The sequence below is a fragment of the Gopherus flavomarginatus genome, chromosome 1, assembly GCF_025201925.1.
Source record: "Gopherus flavomarginatus isolate rGopFla2 chromosome 1, rGopFla2.mat.asm, whole genome shotgun sequence".
NCBI classification, from domain to species: domain Eukaryota; kingdom Metazoa; phylum Chordata; order Testudines; family Testudinidae; genus Gopherus; species Gopherus flavomarginatus.
Window position 1 is genome coordinate 360098105 of NC_066617.1, and position 14198 is coordinate 360112302.

General features: G+C 44.3%; 2 protein-coding genes across 5 annotated transcripts in view; both read right to left on the minus strand.

The window, feature by feature from the left end:
- The window catches only part of UVRAG (UV radiation resistance associated), a 185041-nt gene extending 173758 nt beyond the window's left edge, over window positions 1-11283 (minus strand). For 2 of the 3 annotated variants that reach the window (XM_050930437.1, XM_050930420.1), the window contains exon 1: window positions 11057-11283. In XM_050930437.1, coding sequence (XP_050786394.1) covers window positions 11057-11137 — 81 coding nt within the window. In that variant the 5' untranslated portion in view covers window positions 11138-11283. The remainder of the gene's footprint in view (window positions 1-11056) is intronic. The other variant, XM_050930426.1, reaches the window with a different exon arrangement.
- The window catches only part of DGAT2 (diacylglycerol O-acyltransferase 2), a 660465-nt gene that overhangs the window by 580261 nt on the left and 66006 nt on the right, over window positions 1-14198 (minus strand). The window lies entirely within an intron of this gene.

Sequence of the window (14198 nt, forward strand, 5' to 3'; positions counted from 1 at the left end):
TTCATTAGATGATCTCAAATGACTTGGCAATACCCCAAGCTCACAAGAACATTCTGAGCCTTAAGCGTAAAGGGGAAGGAATCTAGTTCCAAACTGCAAGCAGGTAAATTCAGGTACCAGTAGGTGTAGTGATTTTCCCAGGATCAGACAAAGTGTGACTGCTCCAGAAGTTACAGAAAGTCACAGAATCCATGACAAACAAGGCACCTTACTCATAAGTCCTGCAGAAGAGGTCCTTCATTCCATGTACCTCCTTAAAGTGTGCGAGTCAGAGTCTTTCAGTGGTCTCTAGCCACATAGCTCCAAGTTATGGAATTCATACGCATTATTGAGAATTCTCCTAGCTTACAAAAGAATTTGCAAGTCTTGGACGCTGAAGTTGCTTTCATCTTTAAATAAAAACATTAAAGTTGCATGGCTAAAGGATCAATTTAAAAATTGCAGAGTTAAGGTTGCTCTGTAGCTTATGCAAGGTTAAGGATGTGTGCCACATTTTAATGAGACTGTATACCTGTAAGAAGGATTAGCAGACCCTTTATGTGCTGTGGTGGGTCTATTTATAAACTAAAGAATTTTGAAAGTATCTATTCTAGTGATATTTTGTACACACAAAACTGAAAATACTGTTGGAACCAGTAATACCTGTAGAACTGGAAACAACTTTTAGGGTTTTTTCATTGTTACTGGCACCATCCTTGTAATACAGTCTTTTTTCCTTTTAGCCATCCATTATTACAGGAGTTGGCGACCTTGCCACGCGGCCCATCAGGGTAGTCAGCTGGTGGGCTGAGACATTTTCTTTATGTTGACCATTCCACATGCATGGCTCCCCACAGCTGCCAGTGTCCGTGGTTCACTGTTCCCAGCCAGTGGGAGCTGCGGGAAGCGAGGCTACCATTTCCAGCAGCTCCCATTGGCCGGGAACGGCAAACCACAGCCACTGGGAGCTGCAGGGGGCTGTGCCTGCAGACGGTCAATGTAAACAAAATATCGTTGGCTCGTCAGCAGATTACCCTGATGGACCACGTGCCAAAGGTTGCCAGCGGTTGCCAACCTCTGCATTATCACTTTCACCTTACCAGGGTTAAGCCTTGGCCAAATTGATCTCAAATTCGTTTTTGATCCGCAGCTTGGGAAAGCCAAGATACCGTGCTCTCTGGGTTCAGTTGGAAAGGAGATGTAGAAGTGCTTGTGAGCATGCTGATGGGGCTGCAGTTCCATCAGATTTGCTGTCTTCTCCAGGTTCTTCTATTGCATATTGGAGAGAAGGGGTGACAACCCCACAAGAATACCTTTGGTACATGACTGGTTAACCAGGATGTCCTTCAGGATCTCTGCTCAAATGGTCCTGCTCTTGACAGTCCACAGTTGTGTTTAAAATTTCATGATCAGCTGTGTCACTGGGATTCAGTAACTAAAAATGTGAACAACATCTGTGTTCCCAATTTGCTCTATTTAAACTAGGCACTGATTATAATTAAGGCCTTCCGTACATTGTGGCAAGCTGGGGAATCAGTACAATATTAAAAGTTAAATAGCAGTCCAATAAGTTGACTAATAAATATTCAATCTTCAGAAGGCTGCAAATATTTTGATAACATACAAGTGCATTGAAGGGATTGTGGGGAAGCTGGAGGTTTTGGCATCTGCATAAGGGACAGCTAGTGCTCTTGACACACAGGAGGTTGTGGGAGGCCACTTGGGATTGTGGAATAAGCTTATTAACTGGCTGTTTCTGCTAAAATGGTTAACAGTGACCTCCTTCACAATGTTGTCATTGTCATGAATAGGGGCAGTGTGTACCTCTCATCTACTTAAGGTAGTCTGTAAATGTGAAGATGTTGCATTTGGTTCAGATTTAAAAGGCTTTCTTTGGCATCCTAAGGGCTACAATAATTTGAGACCCATTCTATGGCTACAGAAAACATAGGTGCCAAATTACTACAAGTATTAAGTGATCTGATTAACTAGCTAAACGTTCTTGTTGCAGGGTTAATTTGTGAAGTTTGGAACTTCAGCCACACCTACTATAGCTGTTTAATATATCAATATGCACATTAGTTAACTGTTTGCATTCTTACCTCAACTCCAAAACAGTTGGAAGGATTTTGCACATTTTTTCCCACACAGTCACCTTTGGACATGGCCTAAACATGAAAACTTTCAGCCCAAAATAGGAAAGTTCTGGAAAACTATGGACAAACAGGATTATAATGAAAACAGTTTCACACACTAAACCATAGTATGCATGGTCAGCACTCATAGTTTTAAAGGAATTGTAAAGCATCCCCTGTCAGTAAAACATAGTAACAAAATTTACATATAAAGTCAAAGGTGAGGGGTATTGGTTTAGGAAAATGAGGTTAAAAAAAAAAACAGGGCACAGGATTCAGAAGTGAATTATGAAATAAAATCTCAAGGTGTCTCTTAAAAGTGAGGAGAGATGGAACTGAGAGAGTGGTCAGGATTGAATAATTCAACCCAGCAGGTCTCACCACAGCAAGTACAACTGCTTCAAATCATCTGGTAGTTATGAGAACTCTAAATGATGGGTTGTGTTATGGGACAGGTAACAGGGTAAAGCTTAAAGATGAGTCCAAGATTTATACATTTAAGTTAGCAGCTTTAGTTTAAAAGCCCTTATCTATGCAGGAAGATTATACAGGTATAATCTCTGTGCGGACACTTATTTTGGTATGATTTTTTTTTTGGTTTAGCTTAAACTCCTTCCCAAGTGACATGTGATTAAACTGAAGAAAGGTACTTAAATCTTCTATTTGTTAACGTCAAAACAACCAACCTTTTGGTCTATAGTAGATGATGTAAATCCTAACGCCGATAGAGAACTGTAATACTGATTTTCAAAGCCAACAAGGACTAGTTACCGCCTCATAGGTGGTCAGTACAACACTCGTTTTTTGCTTTGGGCCATGTCTACATTTAAAATTTTGCAGCGCTGGTTGTTACAGCTGTATTAGTACAGCTGTATAGGGCCAGCGCTGCAGAGTGGCCACACTTACAGCAACCAGCGCTGCAAGTGGTGTTAGATGTGGCCACACTGCAGCGCTGTTGGGCGGCTTCAAGGGAGGTTCGGGGAACGCGAGAGCAAACCGCGGCGAAGCTGGTCTCCTTTCCCGGTTTGCTCTCTCGTTCCCCGAACCCCGAGCAAGCAGGTCTCCTTCCCTGCGGTTTGCAGGGTGGTTCGGGGAACGCGAGAGCAAACCGCGGCGAAGCTGGTCTCCTTTCCCGGTTTGCTCTCGCGTTCCCGAACCACCCTGCAAACCGCAGGGAAGGAGACCTGCTTGCTCGGGGTTCGGGGAACGCGAGAGCAAACCGAGAAAGGAGACCAGCTTCGCCGCGGTTTGCTCTCGCGTTTCCCGGAACCACCCTGCAAACCGCAGGGAAGGAGACCTGCTTGCTCGGGGTTCGGGGAACGCGAGAGCAAACCGCGGCGAAGCTGGTCTCCTTTCCCGGTTTGCTCTCGCGTTCCCGGAACCACCCAGCAAACCGCAGGGAAGGAGACCTGCTTGCTCAGGGTTCGGGGAACGCGAGAGCAAACCGGGGAAGGAGACCAGCTTGATTACCAGAGGCTTCCTCAGGTATGCTGGGATACCTGCTTATTCCACGGAGGTCAAGAAAAGCGCTGGTAAGTGTCTATATTTGATTACCAGCGCTGGATCACCAGCGCTGGATCCTCTACACCCGAGACAAAACGGGAGTACGGCCAGCGCTGCAAACAGGGAGTTGCAGCGCTGGTGGTGCCCTGCAGATGTGTACACCTCCTAAGTTGCAGCGCTGTAACTCCCTCACCAGCGCTGCAACTTTCTGATGTAGACAAGCCCTTGGCCTTTTTAACATACCATCCTTCCTTCCTTCCCTCAAAAGGTACCCAAAGTCTGTTGTCCACCAGGGTCTTTCCTTGTAAAATACTTGAATTCACAATTACGCTCTTTTCAAGCATAAAACAGACAGTTTTCTGTCTCAGAACACTGATGACTGCAGCGGGGAATTGCTCGGCAATAGCAAATAATTATGTGAAATAAAGAAATTATGACTTCCAAATCCACACACTACCTTTTAACAGAGTGCAGAACTAATGAGTCAGACAAGACCATAACTAAAATTCACATCTACCTGTTGATATGATCCCAGAGCATTTATTTGCATTTCCCTCTACCCCATCAGTTTACATATATACCATCCAAAATATTAATGTTTATATCAATCTAGTAAACCTAACTGATCCATAGACATTCCATTCACATAAAATAGGCTAAAATGTGTGCAAATAGTAGCATGTGAACAGTTAAAATGAAATAGGGAGATCTTCAGACATCATGAGCAGTGAAAACCATTGAATTTTATTATCCTAAAGACCCAAATTAATGGGTTAGATGTAACAAGTTAGAGACTCAAAATATAAAGCATTACATCCTCTACATGAATTGGGAGTGGAAAGGACAAGAGCAAATGCTCAGAAAACAAAAACTACTTACAATAAATTAAAGAAACAAAGATAAAGCAAACAATTGACTTCCTTCCCCTTATCACTCCAACAGCTATATTTATCATGTAGACACCGCAATGATAAGGGCCCAAAACAATTCTACATGAGAAGTGATAGATGAGGTGAACTTACCAGGCAGACTGACCAACATACAGCAGATATCTGAAGAATGCAACCATAAGTTAAATAATATCTGCCCCCAACCCTGCACTCAGCCAGATCAATTCTGCCCTCCCAATCTTATGAAAATAGGAAAGATAGGCATAATTATTTCTCTAGTTCCACAACAAGAAAAACTTAAAGTATATAGTTTTGAAAGAATTTCCTTTCATTTTGCCCATATGAAAGGCTTACCTTTTACAAGATGAGGGCCCAAAAAAGGAACTTGGTTCTCTGCTACAATGGGGCAAGTATACTAGTGCTTAGGAAATGGGACCAAATTGAAGAACCTGGGTTCCCGTCCCAACTCTGCCACAAGCTTGAGAAAGTCAGTTCATCTCTGTGTGTACGTTTGTCTCATCCACAGCCAACCTGCAATATTTCTCTACTTCACAGGATGGTGTTGACAGGTTTATGAATGCCTTTAAAACACTTTAAGATCTCAGATGGAAGACTTTTAAAGTGTAAATAGATGCACTTCATTGTGATACCAAGCTTGCATCAACAGATCAAAGAAAGGCAGTTTCAGTCTTAGTAAGAGCCACCTGATTTCACACAAACAGCCTGTATGCACTACATTATGTATGCTTTTAAAGGGTGCGCATGGCTAGATAGTTATTACTAATAAATGCGTAAAGATAAAATGCTGTCATGACACAAAGCAAGGGTACAGCTGACAAAGACGACCTGACAGGAGTTTATCACCTAGTTTCCTTCTTAGTAGCTAATATACGGACTATAATTAGCTTGTAATTTAAAAAAGCTCGTGTGCAACTCTGTGAAAGCATCAAGACAACAAACCACTTGTATCATTAGAAGATACTAGCAGCTAGTACTAAGCTATGTATCATATTTCAATGCTAAGCATCCAGTCTATACCCTCCTTAGGAATAGATTAGGGGAGTAGAAGAACAACAAAATTGAGAACTGCACACTGCTGTGTATACAGCAAGAATCTAGTCCCAAATTGTAACAGTTTTAAAGCCTTATCTATAGATTAAGTAGTACTGCTTTAGCTACAATTAGAGATATATAATGTCCTAGTGTGGATGCAGTTCTTTTGTTACAAAGGTGCCATCTACTAGTGTAGTTGTTCCCAAGAGAAAGGGGAGTAAGTACCAATATAAGGCACCTTTAACGGTTTAACTGTGTCCATACTAGGGATTTTACTACTACAACCATTGGAGGGAGGAGGGCAGAAAAAAAATCATACCTCTTACTGCAATAATACCAGGCCCAAGACAAGTGAAAACCTCAATTAAATACTAAATGTCTCCTTTCAGCCATTCCATTTCCCCCTCTAGTGTTGTTTAACACTTCACTTCCTCTTTTATACAAAAAGCTATCCGTGGCCTATAACTAGTAGGAAAGTTAAAAAATATGGAGTAATTTTTTAACTACTGATTAATAAAATTATATAACGTAACAGAAAGATTCTCCTCGCCATTCCTTTGTAGTTAATAGAGCTAGTGTCTCACATATACTTGTTCTCAAATTTGGACAAAAGCTGCTTCTACTCCATCTCCAGACTGTGTTTTTGTTTCAAGCAGAAGGGACATTCACCAAGCCAGCAACCTCTCTTCATATCCATGCTAAAAGTCTTGATTCTGCCACACTGCTTACAAGAGAAAAGTTATGTATATGCCTTAAGGGAGAGTGTGGAATTAACCCTTGCTAAAATATAATTTGTTCTTGTATCCATTTAAGTCATGTCTGACTTCAGACTGTATGCCCTTCAAGTTAGGGATTGCATCTGATTTTTTGTCAAGTGCCTAGCACTTTTTAGTATTTTACTCTTAGAGTCCAGAAATCTGGCCAAGTATTTGGACTTACAGGGCCGCTGAGGGAACCCACAGCTCAGCAAAATAGACTCATTGGGCTGGAATTCCAGCCAAAGCTTTATAAAAGTTATGTTAACTTGTTAAGGTTTGTTTGAATCCAAGATCCAGGGGAATGGTTTAGTAGTCTAAACTTTAAATTTAATATACTTAGACACCTTGGAATGAGAGCTAAATCCCAAAAGGATCAATTCATCCCTCATTTCTAAGAGGCAGCTTACATAATACGTAGCTTACTGTCCTGGGGTCTTTCACATAAAACTTCAGAGTAGACAGGAGTTGTGCTTTTATGGACATTAAAGATCTTCTGAATCCTTCTACTGTTTTACAAAAAAAGAATCATATCTCCTACTCACCAGAAATTCACTATTCAAAGAGGAGACAGAGAGCCCCAATCCCTGGCAAGAACTTCAGGATACTGATTTATATGTACGGTTGTAATTTAAGAATATACTCTTTACCCCAACCCTCCTGAAGACCATTTATTGTGGTTGTTTTCAGAGTTCACTGCAAGTCTCTAAAAATGATCATGAGACAACTACAGAATTAGAGAGACATCTCTAATCAATGGTCCCCAGAACAACGTAAAGAAACTCTATGCAATGACCTTCAGATAGGGGACAGAAAATTTTTAGAAAGGCCCACACAAACATAAAATGAACTATAGTGAATACATCAACACATAATATAAAGCTGAAAAACTACAGGAAAATTACTACAGTAAGCTGTTATTCAAAATTCAAAAAGTATGATATTTAAGTTGATTGCATCTCATTTTTATATACATGAGACATTTATTACAAGTTAAGCTGTTTACATAACAAGAAAATTGACTAGAGACAAAATTTGTGGGCCTTCAATTATCTTCTCCACCACAGTTCATTAAGATCTCCAAACCTCCTCATACTGAAATCAATGGCAGAATTCTTAGCAATTTCAACCGGAGCAGAAATGGGCCACAGGCTAGATAAAACCATGAAAAGCGGCATTCCTCTCTCTAAATAACTACACATTACATTTCTTTTGATCAAGAATCAGTAATTAGTACAGCAACTTTCAATAAACTACTTGACAGCAGCGTGACTGGCTCCCAATTTTAAGACTGCATTTTTGTTCATCTCCTTCCAGCTGAACTACTGAAAGCCTAGAAGTCTGTCATAGGCTGTCTGAAGGAATAAGGACTAGAAAGCTTGTTTTAAGCTCTTATGTACCAAGACTAGAGAGATCTCTTACAGTCCTTTTGACCCCAGCTAGCTGATCCATGCATGATGAAGCATTCAGCCACTAGATGAAGACAACTCAATGGATCACTTTCTTTCAAAAAGTAATTTTTCAGATGAGGAAGTATGTCAGTGTCTACAGCTTTTAGGTTCACTGATCCTGTTCTTTAGCCAAAGAAGAGAAGCTGACATTTTGACAAAATTGTAGTTTAGTTACATCCTCAAATAGTGCAAACACTACACGTGCATATACAAAATTTTGTATATGCAACAATTTAAGCATTTTTTTCTTTGCTGGGATAAACAGCTTTGAACTCAGGTCACCATTTCTCTGGTTTGCACTGTTCAAATATGGCACTGACTGTTCTAATACGGCACCGAGTACTGGAACATGAATCAGTAAGTGTGTGCTCGCGCTCTGTGCTAGCAGTAGAAAATTATTTGCCTGAGTTATGTGGGATTGCACTCCGATTTTTAAAGTTATACAAACATTAGAATAAGATGCAGCTATGAAGTCAGAATGACTTTCATATTATTTCTCATTAACAGAGAAATGAAAAGGGTTTAAAAATATAAGTATCTGTATTTTTGTCTAGATTTAAATTTCAGCTATACAACAAAAGCAAAATTGACTGCTTCTTTACCTATGTGCCAAAAACACAGTACGGGCTCAAAGCTTTTACCAGTGTTGACTACTATCATGATTAGTACTTTTTAAGGGGGGGGAAGGAAGGAGACATGTGAAGAGTGTTATTGCCCACATATGAAAAACATTTTACATCTCAGTCTAAACCACGGGCATCAAGGCCAGATACTATGGTGGGGATGGAAGGCTGGTCTTAAGGTTAAGGCACTGGACTAGTATTCAGCAGCCTTGGCTTCAATTCCAAGCTCTGTCACAGAATTCCTGTGTGTTTAGAATGTAGGCTCTTCAGACCATGGCTTTTATGTGTTTGTATAATGCCTAGCACAACAGGCCCGCAGGCTCATAGATGCTACTCTAATCCTTCTAATATTAACCATCACATAAGAGCATCAATCTCTTTTTATTAGGTCTCTTCCAGATCTTCTGGCAGGGAGCAGTTTTACAATGGAGCGTTTTCTCTTCAGCTGATTTTGATGTCTATTGACATTCTCTGAATCATGCTTAGGTACTTATTTACAGGCTCATAGAACTAAGAAATGTAGTTCCCTTCCGTTCTTTAGCTGTTAGTGACAACTGCAGCAAAAGTAACACATCCAATTCTGAGGATGCAGATTCAAGTCTTGTTTGACAGGGCTTCAAAGAAAAAAAAATTAATCTCAGTTGCTAATTATACACACTGACAAAGGTAAGAGTTTTGAAGTTTGACTTCTAACATTATACTACTCCAACTCACATTCTGAGCCACTGGGTATGTCCACAGTACAGCCACTGCAGCTGTGTGACTATAGCATAAACACTTCCTCAGGCAAAGAGAAGGAGGTTTTTCTCCACTGATGTCATTAATCCACCTCTCTGGGGGCAGGCCTACACTACAGGGTTAAGTAGACCTAAGTTATGCAATTACAGCTATGTGAATAACGTAGCTGGAGTCAATGTAGCTTAGGCTGACTTACTGCGGTGTCTACACTGTGCTGGGTCAACAGAGAAACTCTCCTGTTGACTTACCTTACACTTCTTGCTTCGGTGGCATGCCGGAGTCGACAGGAGAGCGATCTGTGGTCAATTTAGCGGGTCTAGACACGCTAAATTGACCCCCGGTAGCGCAGACATGCCCTAAGAGGCACTAGTTCCATCAATAGAAGAATTCTTCCTTCAGCCTAGCTACACCTACACCAGGGGTTATGCCGACTTAACTACAGCACTCAGCAAGTGAATTTTTTCACATCCCTGAGAGACGTATCTAGGTGGAACTAGTTTTTTTAAATGTGGACCAGGCCTTGAGTTATTCTTAAATAAATGAGCTACAAGAATCTGTATTTGTGAGAGAAAAGCAGGAGCTTTATTAAATACACACTGCTAAACATTTATATGATTATAACAGAAAAGTAAGGGTTTCTCACTTAACCTTGTTTTAAACACATTCTCCAAGATTAAAAGGCTCACCCAGTAAGCCAACAGCCAAACCAATAAACAAGAAAGATGGGGTAATCAGAAGGAGAGAGTAGGAGGTGGGCAGAGTCTTGTCTTAGTTTCTTAAACGGCAGCAATGGAACCATTTTTACCAACAGACACTCCAGAAAGAGATTTTTTCTTTCCCCAGTTACATTAAAACAATATTTGTCCAATCACTGCAAAAAGCATAAAACAACTTAACTTGAGGGATTTGGAAACAGAAAAGATAGTTAGATGCTGCAACGCCATACACACCTTCAGAAAAACAACTGTTCGCATGTTGCCACCTATGAAGCCCAGTGAATCCACCCTACCCCGCTCAGTGCCCTAGGGATTTGTCTTTCTTTTCCCCTCCCCATGTACCCCAAGGACCTTTCTGCATACCTCCCTCACCAGCATTTGCCCTGCGTACCAATCCCTTGGGGAATGCCCACCTCTAGCACCCATTCACTACCCCATCACCCCACCAGCACAGCCACCCCCCACCCAAGCCCAGCGACCGGCCCCCTCTCGTCCCCCACTCACAACCTCTAGCACCCTCCCCCCACAGCACGGCCACCACCCCGCCAAGCCCAGCGACCGGCCCCCTCTCGTCCCCCACTCACTACCCCTAACACCCCCCCCAGCACAATCACCGGCCCCCATGGCCCCCCCCAGCCAAGAGACCGACCCTCTCTCGTCCCCCGCTCACTACCCCTAACACCCCCCCAGCACAGTCACCGGCCCCCATGGCCCCTCCCAGCCAAGAGACCGGCCCTCTCTCGCCCCCCGCTCACTACCTCTAGTACCCCCCAGCACAGCCACCACCCCGCAAGCCCAGAGACCAGCCCCCTCTCGTCCCCCGCTCACTACCCCTAACACCCCCCAGCACAGTCACCGGCCCCCATGGCCCCCCCCAGCCAAGAGACCGGCCCTCTCTCGTCCCCCGCTCACTACCCCTAACACCCCCCCAGCACAGTCACCGGCCCCCATGGCCCCCCCCAGCCAAGAGACCGGCCCTCTCTCGTCCCCCGCTCACTACCCCTAACACCCCCCCAGCACAGTCACCGGCCCCCATGGCCCCCCCCAGCCGAGAGACCGACCCCCTCTCATCCCCCACTCAGCCCCCCAGCAACAGCCCCCCGCGACTCTCCTACCATCACCTCCCCCACCCCCGTTACCACTGCCAGGCCCTTCCCCGCCAGCACCCCGGACGCCCCTCACCCACCCCGCCCCCGGCCCGGACCCCGGCTACCTGCTGCGAGGGCAGCTCCACATGCAGGGCCCGGCTGCTGGAGCCCGCGGGCAGCGCGGCGGGGCCGGCGGCCGAGCTCATCCTCACGGGAGGGCGGCGGCCCGGGAGCGCGAGAGGCGCCTGCGCATCGGCCCCGCGGTCCCTTCACCGCAACCGAGCACCAAGGGGTTAATGGCGGTAGCAGCACCGAGCCGGGACCGCTCACTAAGGAGCCATATTACCGCAGTGCTAGGAGAGACCCAACCGCTGATTGGCCCGTTGATATAAGAGGTGGGACTCCGGGGGGCCTGGCAGCACAACGATTGGGAGCTGCAGAAGTCAATCACCGGTGCTTTCAGATAAGCCTCCTCTCTGTCACGGTAAATGCCTCCAACAGCCTCCTGATTGGATGAAGTACTTGTGGTGGGTCCGGACGACAGCAGAGGAGGGCGATGCTGATTGGACAACATGGTTGTAATTGACAGATAGCTGTACCCCATCACGTGGGGAACGTGTTTTTATCACGTGAGATAAGAAAAATATTTTTCAGGGTAAGGTCTGGGGAGGGAGCCAGTCACCATGGCAACAGAGGAGCTCCTTAGGCTGGCCTGGCCCTGCTTAGGACTGGCCTGGAGTCTTGCCAAGGGTGCAGCCATGTTGTGCACCCTCCTCCCTATCACCTGCTCCCAGCATGCAATGCAGTCACCCACACTGCCTTGTGAGGCAGCATTTTAAAAGTCTTGACCCGCTGACCATTAATATCCTGTTGGATTGTACGTAGTTTCGTTGTATGTGAAGTTATGAAGTATTTGCAATCTGAGTTTCTGAAATACCTTGTGAGGTTGGGAGATGCCCACCACCAACCCATGCTGCTGGCCCATTAAAAGGGAATCCACTCTCCCAACGGCTAGCCCAAAGACTTCTCAAGAGAGCACATAGGCAAATGGAGACTGCCTGTCCAAGGGGGGTGCCCGACCCCTGCCTAACAGCAGAAATATTTCTAGCAGCTGGGAAAAGGTATAAAAAGAGAAACAGTGACATCATCACTTGGCTTCACCCTCCCCCCCCCCCCCACCTCAATACCTGCAAACACGTCTGGAGGACAAAGACTTTGAACTGAGCGAGGGTGGTCCCAAGCCAAGAAAGAGTTCTAGCCTGTGTATTGAGGATCTGTGACCCGTTCGTACCATCTGTCAGGGTGAGACACTGCTTGATTCAAATCCTGTTTAGTTTATAGAACTCAAGACTGAATTTAATTCTTAAGTAGCTGATCTCTACTCTTGTGACTTATAATCACTTAAAATCTATGTTTCTGTAGTTACTAAATCTTTTTTATATTTTATCTAAAACAATGTGTTTTGATTGCAGTGTTTGGGAAATCTCAGCTTAGTTTACAAAGGCTAGTGTGTGTCCTCTCCACATTGAGGGAGGGGCAAACTTAGTGAACTTACACTGATCAGGCTTCTGATCAGTGCAAGATGGTTCAGTTCTGGGATATAGGACTGGGGAGCTGGGGTGGAATTGGAGCCTCTCTGTTGTTGCTTTATGAGTAGCTGGGAGATCATTCATGTAACTCAATTTGATGTGTCTCAGCCTGTGGATGGCTGTGTAAGTGCAGTACCTGCCAGAGTTTTGTAGCTTGCCAATGACATCACAGTGGGAGAGGCAGCCCATCTTGGTGGGACAAAGGCCGCTGCGATTCCTCAGTCCAGGATGCACTCCGGAGAGCTTATCACAGCCACACACACCCCCGCCCCCAACACCTGCTCCCAGCATGCAATGCTGGTAAAAACAGGAAACATGCAGGAGCACTCCTACCCGAGGGCCCTACCCCTGTATCCCTCTTCCCCAGAGGCCCCACCCTACTCCTTCTCTTCCCCCTGAAGCCCCACCCTCCTGCCAACCCAGACCAAAGCTGGGCTGTGGTAAGAGCTGCCTAGAGAGCCTGGGTCGCTATGGGGAGCCCTGGAAACCTCCACTTCCCCTGGGCAGGGGGCTGGATGCCTGAGAGTAGCCCCCAGACTGTGTCTCTGCCCCCCAGGGGTGCACTGCCCAGGGTAGGCAGAGGGTCCGGGGCTCCCCAAAGTGGCCTGGGCTCTCTGAGCAGCTCTTACCATGGCCTGGGACGGACTAGTCAACCACACACCTCATTTGGAACCAGAAGTACACAATCAGGCAGCAGCAGAGACGGGAAAAAAAAGCAAATACAGTATAGAGAACAGCACTATGTTAAACGTAAACTACTAAAAAATAACGGGAAAGTTTTAAAAAAAATTTGACAAGGGAAGGAAACTGTTTCTGTGCCTGTTTCATTTAAATTAAGATGGTTAAAAGCAGCATTTTTCTCCTGCATGGTAAAGTATCAAAGCTGTATTAAGGCAACGGTCAGCTGTAAACTTTTGAAAGAACAACCGTAATGTTTTGTTCAGAGTTACGAACATTTCAGAGTTACAAACAACCTCCATTCCCAAACTGTTTGTAACTCTGAAGTTCTACTGTATATCTCAACATTTTCAGCCAGTATTGCCAATCTCATGCATTAAAATATCATTAATCCAGGCACAAAAAATCATGAGATTTTTAAAAATACAGGCAAGTCTCATCTTACGCGGAGGTTCCGTTCCATGGTTAGCGCGTAAAGCGAAAACCATGTATAGTGAAACACTCATTGAGTTGAATGGTGGGCGGAATAGCCCACACTACAGATGTAGTTTTTATATTGTTGTTTTTCTTTTTTTTCCCTGTTTTTGCCAACCGCGCAAAGCTGAATTTGCGCATGTTAAATGCGCCTAAGATGCAACTTGCCTGTAATTCATTTGGGGTTCATTTTGTTTGCATTCTGCTTTCTGAGCCCTTAGGTTGCATTCTAAAGCTTGTCTCCTTAACAATGAAGGCTAGAAACTTTTTTTTTTTTTAAAGAAAGCTGAGATTCTTTTGCCATCTTTTTATTCCAGAAGTTGGGGGCCTTAAAAATATACCCAAAATCAAAAGACTCATGGTAAAATTATAGGAGTGAGTTGGCAACACTGTATACTCTTAAACCAATTCTGCTTATTAGCTAAAGGAGAGAAGTGCACATTCCAGATTGTAGGTGTAGCTGTTTATTGAACACTTCTGCCTTTTTTGCATTATTATTGATAATTCTACCATTTCCATCTAATAA